The 20,942-nt window shown below is 39.4% G+C and overlaps 1 protein-coding gene across 1 annotated transcript in view; it reads left to right on the top strand.

The window, feature by feature from the left end:
* The window catches only part of Dnah5 (dynein axonemal heavy chain 5), a gene marked incomplete at its 5' end in the record, with an annotated part of 196,222 nt that overhangs the window by 32,754 nt on the left and 142,526 nt on the right, over nucleotides 1-20,942 (top strand). The window contains 8 exons of the mRNA XM_057789549.1: nucleotides 4,786-4,948; nucleotides 5,608-5,841; nucleotides 6,886-7,076; nucleotides 7,167-7,254; nucleotides 13,532-13,665; nucleotides 15,494-15,695; nucleotides 16,436-16,671; nucleotides 19,633-19,851. Of these exons, the coding sequence (XP_057645532.1) occupies nucleotides 4,786-4,948; nucleotides 5,608-5,841; nucleotides 6,886-7,076; nucleotides 7,167-7,254; nucleotides 13,532-13,665; nucleotides 15,494-15,695; nucleotides 16,436-16,671; nucleotides 19,633-19,851 (1,467 nt within the window). The remainder of the gene's footprint in view (nucleotides 1-4,785; nucleotides 4,949-5,607; nucleotides 5,842-6,885; nucleotides 7,077-7,166; nucleotides 7,255-13,531; nucleotides 13,666-15,493; nucleotides 15,696-16,435; nucleotides 16,672-19,632; nucleotides 19,852-20,942) is intronic.

Raw genomic sequence — 20,942 nt, 5'->3', positions numbered from 1 at the left:
AATTTCTCTAAAATCTTTGCAAATGGGGCATTTTCTTCCTATGTTATACCCAAGCTACTAGCAGAGAGACCTTTTGGAAATGGTACCTTGGCCTCATTTATGACATTCCCTATGGGTATTCTGGTGATATGAACTCCTCAATGATGATTTTAATATTGCTGGCCAGCAGTGCTTACTGGAGGACCCATTATATTCCATTCAGCTTGTGGCTACACTGCAGTTCAGATTTATCACCAAAACAGAGTGGCAGCTAAGCAGAGTAATACAGTAGGAGGGTAGAGGCTGGGGGAAACCTTTCTTTGTTTTTTCTCAGAGTTTTCAGGGTTTTTTTCCTTTAAAAGTTTTTTTTTTTTTCATCTTACGTATCAGCCACAGTTCTCATTCTCTCCCCTCCTCCAGTTACCTCTCAGCTCCCCCTCAACCTTACGCTAGCGCTTTCCAGTGAGGGCTTACAGAGAGCCCTCCTCACCCAACAATCCATGTGCAAACTTTCTGCCTGGTGAAGTTCATTGCTTGACATTTGAAGCTTTTTTATTTTTTTTTAATTTAAAATTTTAGTGTCTGTGTTGTGTGTGTGTGTGTGTGTGTGTGTGTGTAGGTGTTCACGGAGGTCAGAAAAGGGCATCAGATTCTTATGCCCTCTTATGCCCTCTTTTGGCCTGAACTCTGAACACGGGAAGAGCAGCAAGCATTCCTAACCACTGAGCCACCTCTTCCATCCCAAAGCTTTTATTGGCTTTTTTTTTTTAACCAGGGCACACTCTGCTTTTCATGAAAAGGCTCAGACTCTTAGAAGGAATCAAGGATTCAGTGTAAACCATGTTGTCTACAGAAGTATTCCAGATACAGAGACAGTGTTTCTCAGGAGACAGCAGAAGCCCCCGCCACTCCCCGAATCTGATCTCCTTGGTGTTAGGAGGGCTTTAAACTCAAAGGCACCCTTGGAAAGGATAGGAACGAAGCATTTGGTGCTAACACCTTTTTGCATATATGTTAAACTTCAATTTATATTAATTTGTTATTAGCTGTTAATGCTTAATGACTGCAATTTAGAATCCTGTTTGCTCTTCTCACATGATTTTTAAATGTTTTTCTTGCTAATTTTTAAGTTTCCTCCCCATCATAAGAGAAATCACTTACCTCTGTTGTTTAAAAAATGTAGTTTAAAATTTTCAAATCAGGGAGGCTGGAGAGATGGCTCAGCAGTTGAGAGCACTGGCTGTTCTTGCAGAGGACCCAGGTTCAATTCCCAGCACCCACATGGAGGCTCACAACTGTCTGTAATCTTCCACAGGCAAAACGCCAATGCACATTAGAGATAAATAGGTAATTTAAAAAAATCCAAATTAGGTAGGTTTTAGATTTCAAAAGTGGAGAAATTAGCATTTGTAGCCATCACATCACCACTGTGGTGGACTTTATGTGTTTTCCCGGCTCTCACTGTGCTCATTGCAGATTTGGTAGTGATTATGCTCTCAGGTAACTATTTCCCTTGTCATTATATGACTTTCACAAACACCACATGAATGACACCTTCATAACATTTTATTAAGATGATATTTATATTGTTTCTTACTACTAGACATTAAATGGCTCCCAAAGTTTGTCAGTTTTATCAAGAGCTATAATAAATGTATATGTATAATTATTTTTGATTTTCAGGAACATTGCCCCCAAATAAGATTTTTGTGCAAACTGTATGTTTTATTTTACAGCTCTTTACAGTCATAGACAAATTGTTTTCCAAAGGATAGTTCCAACGTACAAAGCCATAATGCAATAATACCAATGTTGCTACTTTCTGACAAACACTGTTCTATTATAACCTATTAATTTTAGTTTGAGCAGCAAAAATCAAACATTCTAAATTAAATAAAATTGTTTTTATTGCCCATAGAAATACTTTTTTTGACTGTTTTATTTTCTACAGCCTGCTTATTTGTCTTACAATTTTTATTTTTTTCATTTATATCTATTTTGTTTTTATTTTTATTTCTTTTGTTTTTGAGATTATAATACAATTGCACCATTTTCTAATTTTTTTCCTGCCTCCAAATATTCCCAGACATCCCTCCTTGCCCTCTTTCAAATTCATGGCTTTTTTCTCATTAATTGTTGTTACATACATACACACACACACACACACACACACACACACACATATTCCTAAATATGTAAGCATAGCCTGCTCAGTCTATATAATGTTACTTATATGTATGTTTTTGGGACTGACTGTTTGATTTTGGATAACCAATTTGTGTGCTCTTTCCTGGGGAAGATTATTTCCCCTGTTCTCTTCATTCCTTAGCTATCTATGGTGTTCTGTGTAGGATTGGGGGGTCCTTTGGGCTTTTCCCTTTCCACATTAGCTTCTTAGAAAAGAGGGAGGTGGCCGGGCGGTGGTGGCGCACGCCTTTAATCCCAGCACTCGGGAGGCAGAGGCAGGAGGATCTCTGTGAGCTCGAGGCCAGCCTGGTCTACAAGAGCTAGTTCCAGGACAGGCACCAAAAACTACAGAGAAACCCTGTCTCGAAAATCAAATAAAAAAAAAAGAAAGAAAAAAAAAGAGGGAGGTGGTGGGGACTCTAGGACAGACCTTTGGACAGTTTTCATGCCTGCCGTCACCATGGAGATGAGTCATGAAATGAAGTGTCAGGTGCTGGTGGCAACCTCTTTGATAGTTCTTGTTTGACAGAGGGGCATTTTGAGGAATTCATTATTACTTTGTCCTCATTCTGTTTATAATCTGCTTTATTAATTCTCATGTTGCTTGCACTTTTATAATTATGGATTCTCTTAGAAAGAGTTGAGGGATTTGAACAATCTTTTTGGAAAGATATTAATTGTTAAGAGTTGCTTTGCAAAACACCCAGTAGAAAGGAATTCTGGGGTTTCCAATGCTTGCTCCTGCTGCTGTGAGCACTGAAGGAACTGCTAAGAGGTCAATGGAGGACTTGTTTCCTGGGAGACCAGGCCTCGACGATGGGAGACGACATCATGGTCCATGCTGAGCCTCTCCAGCACAGAGTCAGAGGAGTCAAGAAGCTGTTTAAGAAAAAAAAATAAGGATCTCTTAGAGAACAAGGAGCTAGGTGATTTAATATGAGGCAAACAAGCTTGGCAAGTAGGTCTCCTGGTTGGATGTCATTTGCTAGTCAATAATAGTAAGTACTTACCAAGGACTTCTTTTTTTCTGGTCACTGCTCCTGGCACTTACATATATCACATGAAATACATGCAACTGTCTAAAATAATTTTAATTTATTCTTAAAAAATTTCATACGTGCACATAATACATTTTAATCATATAGACACCAACTTCATCCCTCCAACTATGCTGGACTCTCATCTAACTTCAAGTTCTTTTTAAAAAATAGCACACTGAGTCCAGTCAACGTCACCTGTATACACAACCCCGTGGTATAATCACTGGGACATGGGCAACCTGCCAGTGGTCACCCCTCAAGGAAAAAGAACTGTCTCTCCCTCAGCAGCTATTCATTCTCGTCATCTAGGGCTGGGGCCTCAGGAGGTTCACGCTCTCCATGCTGGAAATTTTGACTGGCTTGATCTTGTGTGGGTAGCTACAGTTGCTGTGAGTTATGTAAGTAATAACCATGTCATGTCCAGAAACAAGCATTTTACAGCACTAGTCCCTATCTTCCAGCTTTAAAAACTAGGCAAAATAAAACTGGGTAGAGATTCGTAGTTAGGTGAAGTTTGTTGAATGAAGTCGTTACTTGATATTTTGCTTGGTAACGGTCAAGTTTAAAAGTTTGTTCCAGGATATCTTAGAATATTCACATCAAAATGTCATGTTCCTTGCTGAAGAGGGGTGTGTAGAAGTCAAGGTTGCTAAAAGAGGAGGTATCGGAACCTGTTTGATGTGCACAGTCCGTGAACATGTTAGAGTCTTAATAAATAAACCAAAGGACTTGAAAAGGCTTGGCAACTGTCATCAACTGACAAAGTCTATTATTCATGGAGCTTTTCTCCAAGGAGTAAAAGAACTGCTTCTTTGTGTGCTTTACATGTCTACTGCAGTATTTCATATTGTGTGAGATTTGTCTTCTTTTATTTCTGAGAAAGGTCTAACTTAGCTGAAGGGGGTGTCGATCTGAAATGAAGTCCTTGACAGTGGTTTGCTAGAAATATTGAGAAGGAAAGATGACTGGCAAGCCCAGATTCAAATCATATGAAGGAAATGATGAGACTGGAGGCTGCTGATGGCTTTGGGAGCTGTTTGCTCCATGCTGGGAAGTTAATGCAGTTTCTGTCTATTCCCCGGCTCCAGTTGGTTCTCTTGTCCTTGGTGCTTTCTTCTCAGGATGCGCAGCTGGGGCTAGTGTGGGGTCTGTTGCTGTCTTAGTTACTTTTCCTGTTGTATTGGCAAAATAACATACCGAAAGCTCCTTAAGGGAGAAAGGGCTTATGTGGCTTACAGTTCGAGGTCAGAGAAGCAGGGCTGGAGGCAGCTGCTCCTGTAGCTTACACAAATCAGAAGCGAAGAGGAATGGATGTTCGCATTCACCTCCCATTCTTCACTTTTATAGAGTGCAGGGTTCAAGCCCCGGGAATAGAACCACACCCTCCAGACAGGTTTGCCTACCTCAGCTGATTCTACAACTCACGTTGACAATTGAGATTAACCACTACAGTGTCCAAGCATTATGGAGGCTAGAGTGTCAGCTGGAGGCTAACCTGCGCCTTTGCTGATCTTCCCCACGAACTCTCAAGTGCTAGATAAAGACCAGTGACCGCCGTCTTCGTTCTTATTGTTGTTAGGACCTCTGTGTGAATGGCGCACAGACGCTCCAGTTTAAAAGCTCCCTGGTGGAGGAAGCAGTCAATGAGTTAATAAACATGTTACTGGACGTGGCTGTCCCACCTGAAGAAGCAAGTGAAAAAGTCTCTCACGAGAATGTAGGTTCTAATGGTGACTCTTCAGGTGAGAGGAGAGGTAATGTAAAGGTCTGTTCTTTTTTTTTTTTTTGGATATTCATGGAAAACTAAAACCAAATTTTCTACAGAACAATCAATTTCAAAGTTCTAGAAACGTCACTCCAATTTTATACTGATATTTATAAATAGGAAATTACGATTTTGCCCAAATGGCAATGACTTAGTTGCTTCTTCTGATTGTTTTGTGTTAAGCTGGAAACGTGATTTGTGTGAAGGAGGAGCCTGGCATTGACTCTTTTGCAATTCATGTAAGGTTTGGTATTATATTTCCCTTGGGCATAGGGTAGGGTAGAAATGAGTTAGGATTCCTCCTCAAGCCTATACAAACTAAAGCAAATCGTTTGCTACAGAAAGGAGGGGGAGGATGTGATGTCCCAAGATTTTTAGGGCTATTGTTGGGAGAGAACACACCAGAACACGTGTTTGAGGCACAGTATAACTTTATCCTATAGTCCTTGATCTGTTATTGGCTATTTTTCCATATTGAGATGATTTCTCCTGGGCCACCTTATGCCTCGATTTCTCCCTCCTATTCTTCAGTGACCTTATTTTCTCAGATGCAGGACATTTAACTGATATTGAGCTTCCATGTAATTTATCTTAATTTTCTCCCTGTAATTTAATAGATTTCTCTCTTCCTCTCAGGAAAAAGAGAAGGGTATCCTGAGGTTTTGGCATCTTCCTTTAATGCTGGAGCTTGTCCTCTGCCTTTGACAGCAATCACAAGAAAGAAAAAGGAAAATGAGACATTAGAGGAAGCCCGTGAGCTGCTCTCCCATTTTAACCATCAAAACATTGATGCTCTTTTGAAAGTGACAAGGAATACTCTCGAGGCCATTCGCCGGCGGATTCACTTCTCACACATGATTAACTTCCGGGGTATGATCTTGCACAATTTTCCTATTGGTTCACCAGGTAGAAGCCTTGTGTGTATGTGTGTGCTCGTGCATTTCTGTTAAATTTCAATAATCTGAAAAACTGCAACGTTCATTGTGCACCTCCTGATAAGTTTAAGCAGCATGAATTTTGCTCATTCCCACAAATTCTGTGCTGTGGATAAAAATCTAATTTAAGAATGGTAAAAAGGGAAGCAGTAATTAATTGAGACAAAAATAATAGAATAGTGAAATCTTATTTTGTAATTTGTAATTAAAGTGAAGCATAACATTGGACTGAAAGTGGATGAAGAAAAAAGTCTTTGAAAAAATGTTTTGGGAGATGACTTTCATGTACTTCAGAATGGAAGACAGGTTTTTCCTTAGACACAGGGCTGTTAAAAGGATTCACCAAATATTGGCTCATATATTACAACAGTAAACCACAGTTATTGCGTAACTTTGTGCATCGCAGGTATTTTTAGCTATATAAAAACATGTTGATTTATACACACATGCTCAAACACATGCATCTCTGTCTAAATACTTAAACTTATATGCAGCTTGAACAAAGCTCCATTATTATAACTAATGAGTTACATTTAACTTTTTCCCCACGTGTGACAACTGTCCCAAGTTTACAAATTTATTCTTCATGGAAGGTGTTTTATTTGAATTTCCAAAAATTGCTTGTTCTAACTTTTATTTACTGTTGTTTGTTCTTTATTTCTTGTTTGCTTACTGTGCATAAACTCATAGTTGGCCTCCTGCTACTTGCCACTATCATTTAAAAAATCTTAGGTAAGACTTTGTCCTTAATCCCAACTCTACACCAAACAATTCCTTTTATGTAGATGTACCAGCAAGCTACAATCAGCAGAATGCCTTGGGGTCCACTGAATTGCTATTGTACTGAGCCAAACCAGATCTTCAAATATTCATGCACTCATTAATTTGACAAATATTTGTTTGATTACATGCATATTATGTATGTTTTGGTGTTTTTTGGAGGGGTTCATTTTCAATTAAAAATGGTATATTAACTCAGACAGTAGCAATGGATCTAAGACGAAGCAGAACCATCTTCCTATTTTTCGGGCAAACATCACTCTGGCCATTCCCAACATTGCTATGAGTCCTGCCCTGGAGGACATACAGCAGACACTGAACAAGGCTGTGGAGTGCATCATCAGTGTGCCCAAGGGGGTTAGACAGTGGAGCATCGAGCTGCTGTCCATGGTGGGTAGAGTATTAAAAAGTTGCTTCCTTTGTTGAGGCTGCTCTTTTTAAAGATGGGGCAAAGTTGAAAAGCATCCTTTTGCATTCTAGAGAAAGATGCATGAAAGGAAAATGGCTGCTCTGAAGATCACTGAAGACAGTGATTCTGATGCTGAGGTGGAGGGAAGTGAACTGCAAGGTAAAGATGCTTCAAAAAATTTTAAAAGTTGAAAAAAGTGTCTCTCTGTTTCTGTCTCTGTCTCTGTCTCTGTCTCTCTCTCTTTCAGTGTGTGTAAGTGAGTACTTCTCTATATGTATATGTGTATTTACATACAGGTGCCCATGGAGGCCAAAAAAGGGAGCTGGAGTTGCAGGCATTTGTGAGGCACCCTATGCAGTGCTGGTAGCTGATCTGGGATTCTCTACAAGAGCAGCAAGTGCTCTTAATTACTGAACCCTTTTCCCCAACTTTGTCTTAACACAAAGTCATTACAAGTTAAATGTTGATACTATAATAATAGATTTATAATATCTCCTATGCCGTGTGTGGTTTTCAAATCATTTTCAGTCAGCGTTTTAATCTTTGAGCCATTTTGAGTTGAAAACCATGAAGGATCACATACCTATACGTTAGTGTCACACATTTGTTTCTGTTGCATCTATCGCATCTGCTGGTGCATGCACAAGTGATATTTGGTCTGACCTAGTAATGACTTAAGACAGGACATATTTTAATTTCACACTTTGCTGAGATGCTGGTTATCCTCACAATGAATATTTCCTGACATGTTATAGTTGCTTTTGACCTATCATGAGTTTTGTTTTGTTAACACATTCCGAGTGTTGCTGTGCTTCCTGCAGTTTCCATTTGTAGTCTGTAAAATTGGGGCGCATCAGGCATCCAAGTTGCTAAGGATATCAGATATCATCTTTAGTCCTCATATTCCTTTTAAATCAACATCACAGTTAGCAGACCCAGTAGAATTTCATTGGTATTGCTTTCCCCTGAGATTATAAATTGACTAACCATGAGGAAGAAACTGAAGCCATTACCTTATTGAAAAAGCACAAACGAGGAAGGCAGTGACAGATGAACATATTTTCCCATAACTTACTTATATATTTACTCTATCTTTCTGTCTGTCTATATGTCTGTCTATCTATCTATCTATCTATCTATCTATCTATCTATCTATCTATCTATCTATCTATCTATCTATCTATCCATCCATCTCCTATTTATCTATTATTTATTAACTTAAGCTAAAAAGCATTTTCTGGAGTTGGACAGATGGCTCATCATTTAGGAATATAGTGGCATTTCAAATGTATTTTAATAAATAAAGCTTTCCTGAAGTTCTGAGAGTAAAACAGTCCCACTGGTCTGTTGAATTATCTCAGGTTGAAAACAAAACCAGGCAATCAATTATATTTTTCTTTATTATAAGGGGCAAACTTATGAAACTGGAACAAGAAGTCCAGCTCAGCTTTGTAGAGTGGGAAACACACACACACACACACACACACACACACACACACACACAGAGAGACAGAGAGAGACAGAGACAGAGAGACAGAGAGAGACAGAGACAGAGATAAATATATATAGAGAGAACTTCGGGCTACCCAGTTTTTCTCCTGGTACCCAGAAAGCCATGTTCTAACAGATCTTACCCTCCTCAATCCTATATTGATTCCTTACCACCTGTATGGTTGTCACCTTTGTGGATGAACTGTCATTTCTCTTTCTCAAGAGGTTTATCTTTTCCAAAGTGAATCTTTATTAATTCTGATGATATCCATAGTGTTTTTCCTCCTGTGGAAACAAAAACAAAACCCCTTCCCTAATGTAGCACCTCTCCTGGTTTCCATTGTGAGGTCAACACTTCCTTGAAATGCACCTATTGATTTATTTCAGTATTTTTTTTATTATCCAACGTCTCTCTGCCACTGTTGTCCCTTTCTCATCAGCATTAAGAAACTTCAAGGTTAATAAAGCGTTATGCAATCTATTTCTGGGAGTATTTCCCATCATTTCCTGTTTGTTTAGCATATCCTTTTTAGTTTGATTTGACCTTTCTATAACTGCCTGATCTGTAGGACTATTTGGTATACCTGTAATATGGTTTATATTATAATAAGCAAAAACTGTTTCATTTTCTTAGATACATATGCTGAATCATTGTCTGTCTTTATTTGTGCAGGAATACCCATCATGGCTATAACTTCTAGTAAATGCGTGATTACTGAATCAGCATTTACTGAGCCCAAGCCCAAGGCAGCTGCCCTTTGAAAACCTGAATAAGTGTCTATGGAATGGTGTACATATTTTAATTTTTCAAATTCCATAAAGTGGAACACATCCATCTGCCAGATTTCATTCCTTTGAGTACCCTTTGGTTTACTCCCTACAGGCAATGGTATTTGGTTATAGAAAGAGCAAGTAGGACATCTCTTTATAATCTCCTTAGCTTGTTGCTATGTAGCCCCACCAGAGACAGACACTATAACTTTACCCGGTAAGCCACAGCCAAGTGGTGATACACAGATTAATAGAAATGGGTTAAATTAAGATGTAAGAGTTAGCCAATAAGCAGGTAGAGCTAATAGGCCAAGCAGTGATTTAATTAATACAGTTTCGGTGTGGTTATCTTGTGGTTGGGCAGCAAGAAACAAACAAGTGGCCTCCTGTGTGTACATGTGCATGCGGAGGTCAGAAGTTGATGTGGGATGCCCTTCCTCAATTACACCTCTCTTGTGTTTTGAGCCAGAGTCTCTCCTTGATCCTAGGGTTCATCAGTCAGCTAGACTGCATGGTGAGAATGCTCCCAGACCTGTCTGTTTCTCTCCATCTCACCCAGTGTTCAGTTACACATGTTTGTTGTACACCCAGAGTCAAAATGGGTGCAGAAAATTTAAACTCAGGTCCTCATGCCTAAGTGGCAAGCATTTTACCAAGGGAGCCATCTTCCAAGCCCAAGGTTTTATGTGAAAATGTTTTGATTTCCCTTGGGTGATACTGACAATTAGGCTTATAGGACATATGATAACTCTGTGTTTGAAGTTGAGAGGAAATGCCAAGCTAAGTCTGGAAGCTATGAAATCGTTTTATTTTCCCATGGGCAATGCAGGGGACATTCATTGCTTTTCCCTTCATAGCCACTGAGAGTTATTTTTGCTTTTTCTGTACAGCCATTGTAATAGCTACAGAGTGGCATTTCATTGCAGCTTTAGTGTGAATTTCTGCAGTGATAATAAAACAGTTTCTCATGTGGTTTCTGGTCATTTGTATATTTCTTTGGAGCAATATCTATTAATTTTCCAGGTTCTTAAGAATTCACTCACTTCTTCCAGTTTCTATAAGTTTTTACGTTCTACATAAAACCGTAAAAAATTTCAATTTTATTATAGATTTATTTTTAATTTCTTCTTGATACCCTTGAAAGAATAAGATTAGAGTTTTAAGTTCTATTTAGTTGTATTTTCACTTTATTTCTAAGAAACAGTGGCTTAGCATAATATTAGGAAGACATACTCTGTTCAAGTTGCATAGCTTAGCATGTATATTTTAGTCTGTGATTCATTTTTAGTGAGGTTGGAGTTTAAATTCATTATTTTCCATATAGGTGTATACTTGTACTGCCACTGTTAGCTAAGAAATTATTATTTTATAATTAAATTTTCTTGAGACCTTTGTTGAAACTCATTTGAGTACAAATCCCAGCCTTTGTTTCTGGACTCTTGGTTTTACTCTGTTAATCTCAGTTCATGCTTATCCTGCTGCTACATTGTCTTTACTACTATAACTTTGGAGGAGGCTTTCAAAAAGTCATTTATTTATTCTTTTACCTTTTTATTCACATATTCTTCTTTGTTCAAAGTTTCTTCTTATTCCATCCCCATGAAACCCTTTCTTCTTCCAAATAAGAAGTGCCCCCCTCTCCCTATTTCATGGCATTCCTATTTTTGTGACCCATGGCATGTAATTAGGGCTGTCTTCATGAGTATGGGGGGGCCACAATAGTTTGCTTGAGTGGGGGTGATGAAGCAGGACCACACTCCCTGCCCACCTACTCTGTCTCTAGTTCCTTGGTAGGGGTAAATTCAGAGAGTGTGAGTCCTTTTTAAACTGTGCTGGACATCCATGCTTCTTTATGAGTTATAGGAACAGTTTGTTAGTGTTTATTAAAAATGCAGTTGAAATGTTTATGTAGGGGTATGCTGAATGTGTATGTCACTTTGGTGGTATATTTCAATTTAAAAAGAATTTAAATTACACAAAGCTTGTTGACTGATCACACAATAGGACTAATACACATGTGGACTCACAGAAACTGTGGCAGCAAGCACAGGACCTGCATGGGTTCAAGCTGGACAATGGTGATGGCAAAGCGGACAGTGTCCCACCCCTACCCAAGATGATATTTGTAACTGATACCAGATCCAGGAATGGGAAAATCAGTTTTCTCCAATGAAGTATCACTGGGTGTATTAATCACACTCCAGGGCAGGTCCCAGGCCCAGGAGTAGTTGGTCAACACAAAATGAACTCTCTTTTGTGTGTAGACTTTTTTTTTGCACATTTTGTCTTACTAGTTTTATTTTAGCTTGCTTATTTTGATTCCTTTTTTTGGAAAGAGATTGAGAGAAAGAACAAAAAGTTGGATGGGTAGGGAGATAGGGTGAATTTGGGGGAAGATGGGGAAAGAAAGAAAAATATGAAGTTAAATAGAAAAATAAGTAATAAAAAGAGGAACTCTAGGGATTGAAGTACAATTAAAAAGTTAGAAAATCAAACCAAATCATAATGCTGAACCATAACACTTAAAAAGCAAAAACAAATCAGGCATTGTAGCACATGCCTTTAAACCCAGTACTTGGGAGACAGAGGCAGAAGGATCTCTCAGTTTGAGGCTAATCTGGTCTACAAAGCAAGTTCCAGGATGGCCAGGACTGTTATACAGAGAAACTGTCTCAAAAAAGCGAAACAAACAAACAAAAAATGTAACGACAAACAAAACAAAAAAAATATTTAAACACTGGAAGAACATTATACATTGACTCTTACCTCCATGAACTAATTCTGTAAAATCCCTTCTTTCTTTCTTTTTTTTTTATGGTTGTCAGCATTTTGAAGTTTTATTATTTCTTATTAGGGGATCCACATATTTTTAGGCATGTACCACTGGACAGCTATGTTACTATAGTATGTGTCGCTCATACTCTTGATTCTCATCTTCCATTCTCACTATTCCCCCCCTCACCTTCCGCATGTCCCGTAGACCCCTTGTGATGTTTTCCTAGATTCCACATATCAGAAAAAATAGATGATTCTTGTTTTTGTGGATCTGAATTATTTAACATAAGATAATCCTAGAACTAGCTTGGATATTTATTCACTGTCTATGAGCCAGCATGCATTGTCCTGTTTCTATTCATTCTACATGTAAATACCCATATATTATTATTTTTATTTGTATTGTTGATGCAAAAACCATAGTGCTCATCTTAGAGGGAATAAGAGACAGTTCATTCTTGAACCAAAATCCCTTATTTCTTAAAGCATAGGCCACAGTAGTGTCTGATTGTTTGGAGGTCAGCTAAACACTGTGTGGAGATTAAAAAAAAATCTTACTATTTTGAGCCCCTAAGTCTTCACTGTTTGCTTAGGGACTCTGTGCAGGAGAGCAGTAACACTACCCAAGCTTTAGTATATGACTACAATGCCTTCCATGCTAGCCAGAGATGAAGACCGGGCATTTCCCCATTCTTCCTGGCATGCTCACAGCTCTACATGTGGACTTCGGGGACCCCGGTAGCTCTGCAGGACTTTTAGGGGTCTTCTGTGTCATTGCCATTCCTCAGGACTCTCCTAACCGAACTGACCCCTATTATCTCCACCCCAAACTGACACCATTGTCTTAGACCATGGTGAAGTTAAGTGATTAGGTTCAATTGTGTATTTATTTATCTTCTATTTTAACAGATAATGTATGACTAAGGCTTCCCCTCCCCCCATTCAGTGAAGTTCTGACTCAGACTAGACCAAGATCAATTCTTTGGATCTAACTCATGTAGGGAGCTTCCAGCCATGGCAGTTAAGAAGAGTTCTTCAGTCCTTGCCAAGGGTCCCAGATCCAGTTCTACCCCAACTGCTGTGCTGCAGGTTTCCATGGCTATAAGACTGCAAGACTGCAGTTCCTTGGGGGCTGTCACATAGCCAGAGAGGAAGCAATGAGAGAGGCAGAGCAATGCACAGCGCACAGAATTTGTGTTGCCACTGAGGTCTCTGTTGCCACTGAGATCCAGCACTTCTTGAAGAGACATATTTTGGATTGTCACAGACTTTGATTTACTTTCTTAGTACCCAAATAGCTAAGGTTGCCAATATTCTCAACTGTTTTCGTCACTTTTATGCAAATTTTTAGTATCTTTGTCATTACAGAAACTTGCACATTTTTTCTCTTTTGTTTTAGAATCCCTGGAGATAGCATCTGTAAACTTGCCCATTCCTGTACAAACCCAGAATTACTATAAGAATATTTCTGACAACAAAGAAATTGTAAAATTAGTCTCTGTGCTCAGCACAATCATTAACTCCACCAAGAAGGTATGTGTCATTGGTTGTTAGAGGTCCTGGACTGCCCCGCATGTGCTCACATGAAGTTTATCTGTTCTCACCCTGCATGCAATCTGTGTTCACCCCTGGTAGCTTCCCTGATCTTGTTTGTGTTCAGTGAATGAGTGTTCACCGAAGACCCTTTAATCTAGAATGCAATGGGAAAGAACCATGAACTCCCTGGTTCATATTCTGTTCTGTTGAATGTCTTTAACCCTCCCTTTTTTTTGTTAACATGAATGAATGTAACTTCAGACTAAGGTTATATATATATATATATATATATATATATATATATATATATATATCGCCACATGGAATTCAGGTAAAAGCAAGTATTAAAATATTACTATCATCAACATGAACTTATAGTGGTTGGCTGTAAAGCCAGTTTATTTATTTCTCCCAACCTGCTCCCTCCCCCGTCTTCAATTTTCTTTTTGTATTAAGACAGATTTACCCTTGTAGCAAAAAGATTTAAGATCTTGGAATCAGTTTTTGTTTAAAAAGATTATGAACTCATTTATTAAAGCCCCTTGACTCTCAGGTGTGTCTCAGGGCTGAGCAAGTAGCTGTACATGTTTTCTGTGGTTGTTTTGCTAGAAGGAGCTGCATTTGTTGGACAGTACCAGAAAATCTGCCATTGCTATAACAAGATGAAGAAATGTTGTTAAAGTCGTGTTTAATGTATCCCCCTGGGAACGGCAAGTCTTTGCCTTTACGCATATTTAATCTTTTGCTCTTAGTATTTTGAAGCTCCTGGGTTTAACTTCCCTCTAGGGACAGTGTTCACATACTCAACAATTATTTATCGAGTGCTTAGTTTACCAGGTTCTGTACCAAAGGACAGAGAAAGGTGTAGTTTATGAAAATAAACAATTAGATATACTTTCAGAAATTATAGAGAATGCATCAAAATAAATCAGCACTTGTGTTAGATACTTCCCTCTGTTCTGAGGAGGTATCCTACAACAGCACCTTAAGAAAGGAAGGGTTCACTTCGGCTCACAACCCAAGAGTGCTGTCCATCACAGCAACCTGAGGCTGCTGGGCACGGGGAATCTGTAGTCAGGAGGGAGCGGGAGATGAATGCTGGTGCTCACTAGCTTTTCCCTTCCTCCATTATTATTCCGTCCAGGACTCAGTCCATAGGATGGTGATGCCTACATTCAGGGCAGGTATTCTCTCCTCAGTCAAACCTTGTATGTCTTCCAGTAGATTTGAAATCCAATCAAATTGACAGTAAAAGCTAATCGTCACCGCTGAAGAGTTTAATGCTTCCTCTGAAAATATCCAGCCACTATCATGGCAATCTAAGGATGGAAGACAGTAGTTTTAATGACCTAGGGCTAGCAACAAAAAAACCATATGTGACATTTCCTTTAACTATAGGAAAAAACCACAAAGTTGTCTTTAATATAGTAGTGAGTCTAACCAATGAGGATTCTTAAAGGACACCTGAGCAGGGAATGATCTGCAGAATTTCCTCTTGGGCTTCCTAATGGTACAACTTGGCTGCTTCTTTTTGAACTAAGGTCAATTTCTAGTAAGAGGCTCCTGTCCCCAAGGGCCAACAAGGATTTTCTTTCCTTCCAGGTTTAACACAGTTCTTTCTTCTGCCTTTAGACTAGACATGGCAAAATTTTAGCTCTGAGTTACTGTTAATGTTATTGTATATAGCTTACTTCTATGGCATTTCCATTTCATCCCAGATCATTAACTGAACATGTTAATAGCCGTGTGGTCACGGTCAACGTCGAGCCAATCCTTAGTTGTATCATGATGTCATTTCTGCACAAATCTATTATTTCTGTTTTAGGAAGTTATCACATCCATGGATCGCTTCAAATGCTACAATCACATTTGGCAGAAGGAGAAAGAAGAAACCATTAAGGCATTTATTGAACAAAACCCTTTGCTTTCTGAATTTGAGTCCAGGATTCTTTATTTCCAAAGTCTGGAACAGGCAATTATTGCCGAGCCCGAATACATCAGTGTGGGTTCCATCGCTCTGTACACAGGTGGGTTAATTGTCTTTCAGACAATCATGTAAATCCAGTAGCCTTTGCTCTGTCTCTTTACCTAGATAAGGATTCCAGAAAGTTCTAGCTTTCTTAAAGAAAACTTTTCTTTTACAGGCTTTAAGATTTAAGACCGATTTGTAAATTTGTTTATAATTCCCTTCTGCATAATTATTAATTCTGGTCTATCTTAACACTTTGCTGCTTAACTTGAAAAGAAAGGGTAGTTTAGAGAAAGGAGTTGTGTCTGTTATAGTTAGAATTAGGATTTAGCTTTTATAAGTAACAATAACAAATATTTGAAGCTTATCTCATACATGCACGTATGTGTGTGTAAAGATTTTAAAATGTTATTTGAATTGTAAAAAAATAAGATTTATAAGATGAATGAGATATAATGAAGAACATTTCTTTGTATGTAGCATTTGTCTACATAATGCATGTGTACGCCTGCATGGAGGTCAGAGGGCATCCGGTAGGCTGTTGGACTCATCTCCATCTTGTTCCCCTGAGATAGGGTTTCTCCCTGGACCCGGAACTTGACAGGTTTCAGCTACACTGATAGCACAGCGAGTGCTCTTACCGACTGTGCTGTACCCCCAGCTTGGAAACCGTTTTTAACTCTAGTTTTGCACTGCTCTAAACTCATGGTATTTCCTGAGAGTCAACAGTGCTCTGGGTCTTCTTCCATTGAATCAAGCTTTTCAGACTGACCTGTGGGCGTTTTGCTTCTACTACAGCTGACTTGAAGTTTTCCCTGACTACCGAGACAAAAGCCTGGATGGTTGTCATTGGCCGTCACTGCAACAAAAAGTACAGGGCTGAGATGGAAAACATTTTTGCAGTTGTTGAAGAATTTCAAAAGAAGCTGAACCGGCCAATCAAAGACTTGGATGATATTCGGATCGCCATGGCAGCCCTGAAGGAAATCAGGGAGCAGCAGATCTCCACTGACTTCCAAGTGGGACCCATTGAGGTAGATGGGCAGCTTGTCTGTTAGAGAAACATTTCCAGGAGTGTTAACTGGGTCTGTCTTCGAATGAGAAATGAGCATTAAAGCTAACAGTAGCAATTTCAGCACCAAGGCTACCCTTTGTGGGGAAACTAAGTTTATGTTTCTGGACAAATGATTTATGGATGAATAATTCTGGGGAAAGGGGAGTGCTGGAAGCAGGAAGAAATAATGAGAGAAAAGCCAAATGAGGCTGGAGTCTCAGCTGTAGACCATCTTCAGCCTGATGCCATAGGGGACCCTTTGGAACAAATCGTGTTACACTGTTGCATCCTCCTGGAGGCCTGAGATACTTTTCTTTGTGACTCTGAGTCAGTGCGTCATTGACCATAATCTCTCCATGAGGGGGCTCTCACCCATCCAGTGCCATGTTCTAGAAGAGGAAGCAGGTCTTCCTAAAGTCAGCACCCTCAGCAGTTGGAGATGGGAATCCCAGGTGGTCAGTAGAGCTTTGATACATCTATCAGTCTGACAATACCCAAGGCAGCATGTACTCATTCCATTACTGAAGCTCTGCTTGACACAGAAAAGGGCCAAGCAAGTCATTTACTACAGTATAATTAGTATTATATTGCTGTGTCACTGTATGTGTGTGCAGTTTGCATGTCTGCCCATGTGGGTGCAGGTGGAAGCCTGTCTTTGATGTCCAGACACCTCCCACAATCATGTTTCCACCGTTTTTTGAGTTATGGTTTCTAGCTGAACCTTAAGCACCCCACTTCAGCTAGACTGCATAGTCAGCATGTATCTTATATTCGTTTATCTCAGCCCCCAGCACTGGAGCTGCAGACGGATACCACTATGCCTGGATCTTATGTGGGTGCTGGGGATCACAACTGAGGTGTTCATGCTTGCATGGTGAGCACTTTGCCTCCCTGCCCTGCACCCCTGCTTTTGTTTTACTGCTTACTGCACTTATTTCCCCCCCTGAAAAACCTGTCTAAAAATGGTCACTGCATTTATTGTTTTAAATGTATTAATGTAACTGTGATGGTAGAATTCCAGATTTAAGGGGCTGGAGATAAGTCTCAGTGGTTAAGAGTTCTCACTACTTCTCAGAGGACCCAAGATCTGTTCCCAGCACCAACATGACAGCACATACCCCCTAGTACCTCTAGGTCTAGAGGATCCACTGCCACCTTCTGGTTTCCTTGGGTATTGCATGTACATGGTATTGCACGTAAACTCATGCAGGCCAACTTTCACACACATAAAAATAAAACTAAGCTGGACATTGGTGGCACACTTCTTTAATTCCACTCCCAAAATATATAAAGAACTCAATAAACCAGACATTAAAAAATTCTAAATAACCCAATTAAAAAATGGGGTACTGCCGGGCAGTGGTGGCGCATGCCTTTAATCCCAGCACTCGGGAGACAGAGGCAGGCGAATCTCTGTGAGTTCGAGGCCAACCTGGTCCAGAAGAGCTAGTTCCAGGACAGGAACCAAAAGCTACAGATAAACCTTGTCAAAAAAAAAAAAAAAAAGTACTTTAGGAGCAGAAGGAGGGAGAACATGAGCAAGGAAGTTAGGACTGCGAGGGGTGCGCCCACCCACTGAGACGGTGGGGCTGATCTAATGGGAGCTTACCAAGGCCAGCTGGATGATGGAACACGTGATCAAACCGGACTCCCTGAACGTGGCAGACAAGGAGGGCTGACTGAGAAGCCAAGGACAATGGCACTGGATTTTGATCCTACTGCATGTAATGACTTTGTGGGAGCCTAGTCTGTTTGGATGCTCACCTTCCTAGACCTAAATGGAGGGGACCTTGGACCTCCCACAGGGCAGGGAATCCGGGACTTCTCTTTGTACTGGAGAAGGAGGGGAAGGGGGATGGGGGGAGGGGGAGGGAAATGGGAGGAGATGGAAATTTTTAATTAAATAATAAAAATAAATAAAAAAATGGGGTACTGAACTGAAGAGAGAATTCTCAACAGCAGAAGTTCAAATGGCCAAAAGATACTTAAGGTCATGTTCAACCTCCTTAGTAATCAGGGAAATGCAAATCAAAACAACTTTGAGATACCATCTTACACCTGTCAGAATGGCTAAATTCTACTCTGCCCTATCAACAGGCTGAAGCAGTTTCTTTAATAATCAATGGTATTCACAGCGTACAGAGGGGAATCCCACATCAAACGCCAACTTTGTTCATATGAATTTTAATATTTTACCCTATATTATTAGTTGTTATGTTAGCAATTAGTATTTACCCTTTTCCACCCCTCCAACTCCTCAGTGTTTCCCCTCTCAAAGTGATGACCTTTTCCAAAATTATTGTCTCTTTCTATATGTATACACCTCTGTGCAGATAATCCACCAAGTCCATTTAGAATCTTTTATGTTTATCAGCAATTGGGATTATACAACCTGTCATATTAATATTTTAGTTCAAATATTTTCATTCTGACAGAAAAGTCGTGACTCAAGCTTTGATTTAAATAGACTTTCTTGTGTCTGATCATCAGACATTCCTAAGAACAAAGGAAGCTAAGAATGAATTAAAACTGTGCCTTATTTTGATATCCCAACTTAAAACTTAAGTTTTATATGTTCTTTTCATTCACTTGATATAATGTTATAGTTTTCAGAAACAATTTTGGGGCCTGTGTAAAAATATCTGTTATTTGTGTCATGTTTTAAAGTTTTGAAAAAAAAAATATATATATAATGTTTTTAGATACTTCCAGACATTCTGGGAAGTAGCTGGAGTCTCTTCATTTCACAGGTGAGAGAGAGAACTGGGTCTGACTGGTTCCTTTGCTCACTTAGGTCCTTATAGTTCATGAGTAGGAAAATCATTGTCCTTAGGGTGACTTCTCCATCATGCTGGTTCTCCCATTCTTGGCTCCAGCCTGTGTCTATGTAAGAATTTATGCATTTGACTGCCAGAAATCCAGTTTTCTTTCTTGTCTATAGGAATCTTATGCCCTGCTTAACAAGTATGGACTTCTGGTAGCCAAGGAAGAGATGGACAAAGTTGATACCCTGCGCTACACTTGGGAGAAGCTGCTGGCCCGGGCCAGTGACCTTCAGAATGAGCTAGTCACCCTGCAGCCCAGTTTTCGGAAAGAGCTGATTGGTGTGGTAGAAGCGTTCCTCCAAGACTGTCAGCAGTTTTACCTGGACTACGATTTGGTACGACTTTGACATTTTCTCTGTGAGAGTTTAGGGAGAATGAGCAGGATACATAAAATGTACTTGTTTAAAATTGTGTGTTAAATTCCACAACATTTTCTAGGAATAGTAATTTTATATTTATATGGGCAAGAATAATTCTCTTTTTGAATTTCTCCCCTTAAAAGTTAATTCAGAATACACTTTCATCATGAAAAGATGATTGAAAAGTTCTGAAGTTGTTCAGTTGCTTCCCTGGCTACAGTAGAACCCTACCTCAAACCCTACCTAAAAACCAGGATGGCTTCTAAGTTTGTGCAGAATAATACTATTAGAATACACACCTGATTCTCCCTTTCCAAAGGTACATTAATGCTTCAAGCTCCCGGCCTGTGTAGAAGTTGTTCTTTGTACTGAAGACATGCATAGTGGGAGACAAGGCAGGTGAAGCCTTGCTCCTACAGTATCCATCTTTTCATCATGTGTATGGATTTTAATGCAAAAACTTGCAGGGCAAATGTGTTGTGTGATGAGACTCATTCATTTATTATAACATACAACAGAAAGGAAGTTTGTAAGTACGGGACCAGTTCTGAATCTATTAGGTACTGGAACTCTGCATTGCCAAGCCCGTAAAGGTAGAAGCTGGGTCTCTGTACTTACTTCACAGTCAAGGAAATGTAAGAGCCAGCTTATGTAAGGTGAACTAATATGGGAACATCGAACCGGACCATGGAGATTATGTTTCATTTCCCAAATTGCTGGCAGAGTGAGCTAATGGCGTTAATGCCTTCATTCCAAACCAGAATTGCAAGCTTTTTTCAGAACAACCACCAATGCTTCCTTGCTGGTATGGCCTGAAAAGTGAATGATAAATAGTTAAAAATCTTCAAGGTTTCTTAACCTCTGGAAATGTTGGAATTTCCTTGGCTTTATTAGACTAGGAACATCTTCTGAAGTGGATTCCATTCAGGGTCCTTTTTGGAAACAAACAAACAAACAAACAAAAACCAACTTCCTATCATGTAGACATCATTAAACTCTGATATTTCAGTATTTTGATCTCATGACATTTTGTGTATTGATGCTTCATTTTGTTTAATGTTTTATGT

This window comes from Chionomys nivalis, chromosome 15, assembly GCF_950005125.1.
Source record: "Chionomys nivalis chromosome 15, mChiNiv1.1, whole genome shotgun sequence".
Classification (NCBI taxonomy): domain Eukaryota; kingdom Metazoa; phylum Chordata; class Mammalia; order Rodentia; family Cricetidae; genus Chionomys; species Chionomys nivalis.
Note: the sequence above shows the minus strand (reverse complement) of the source record. Positions and strands in the feature narration are given on the sequence as shown.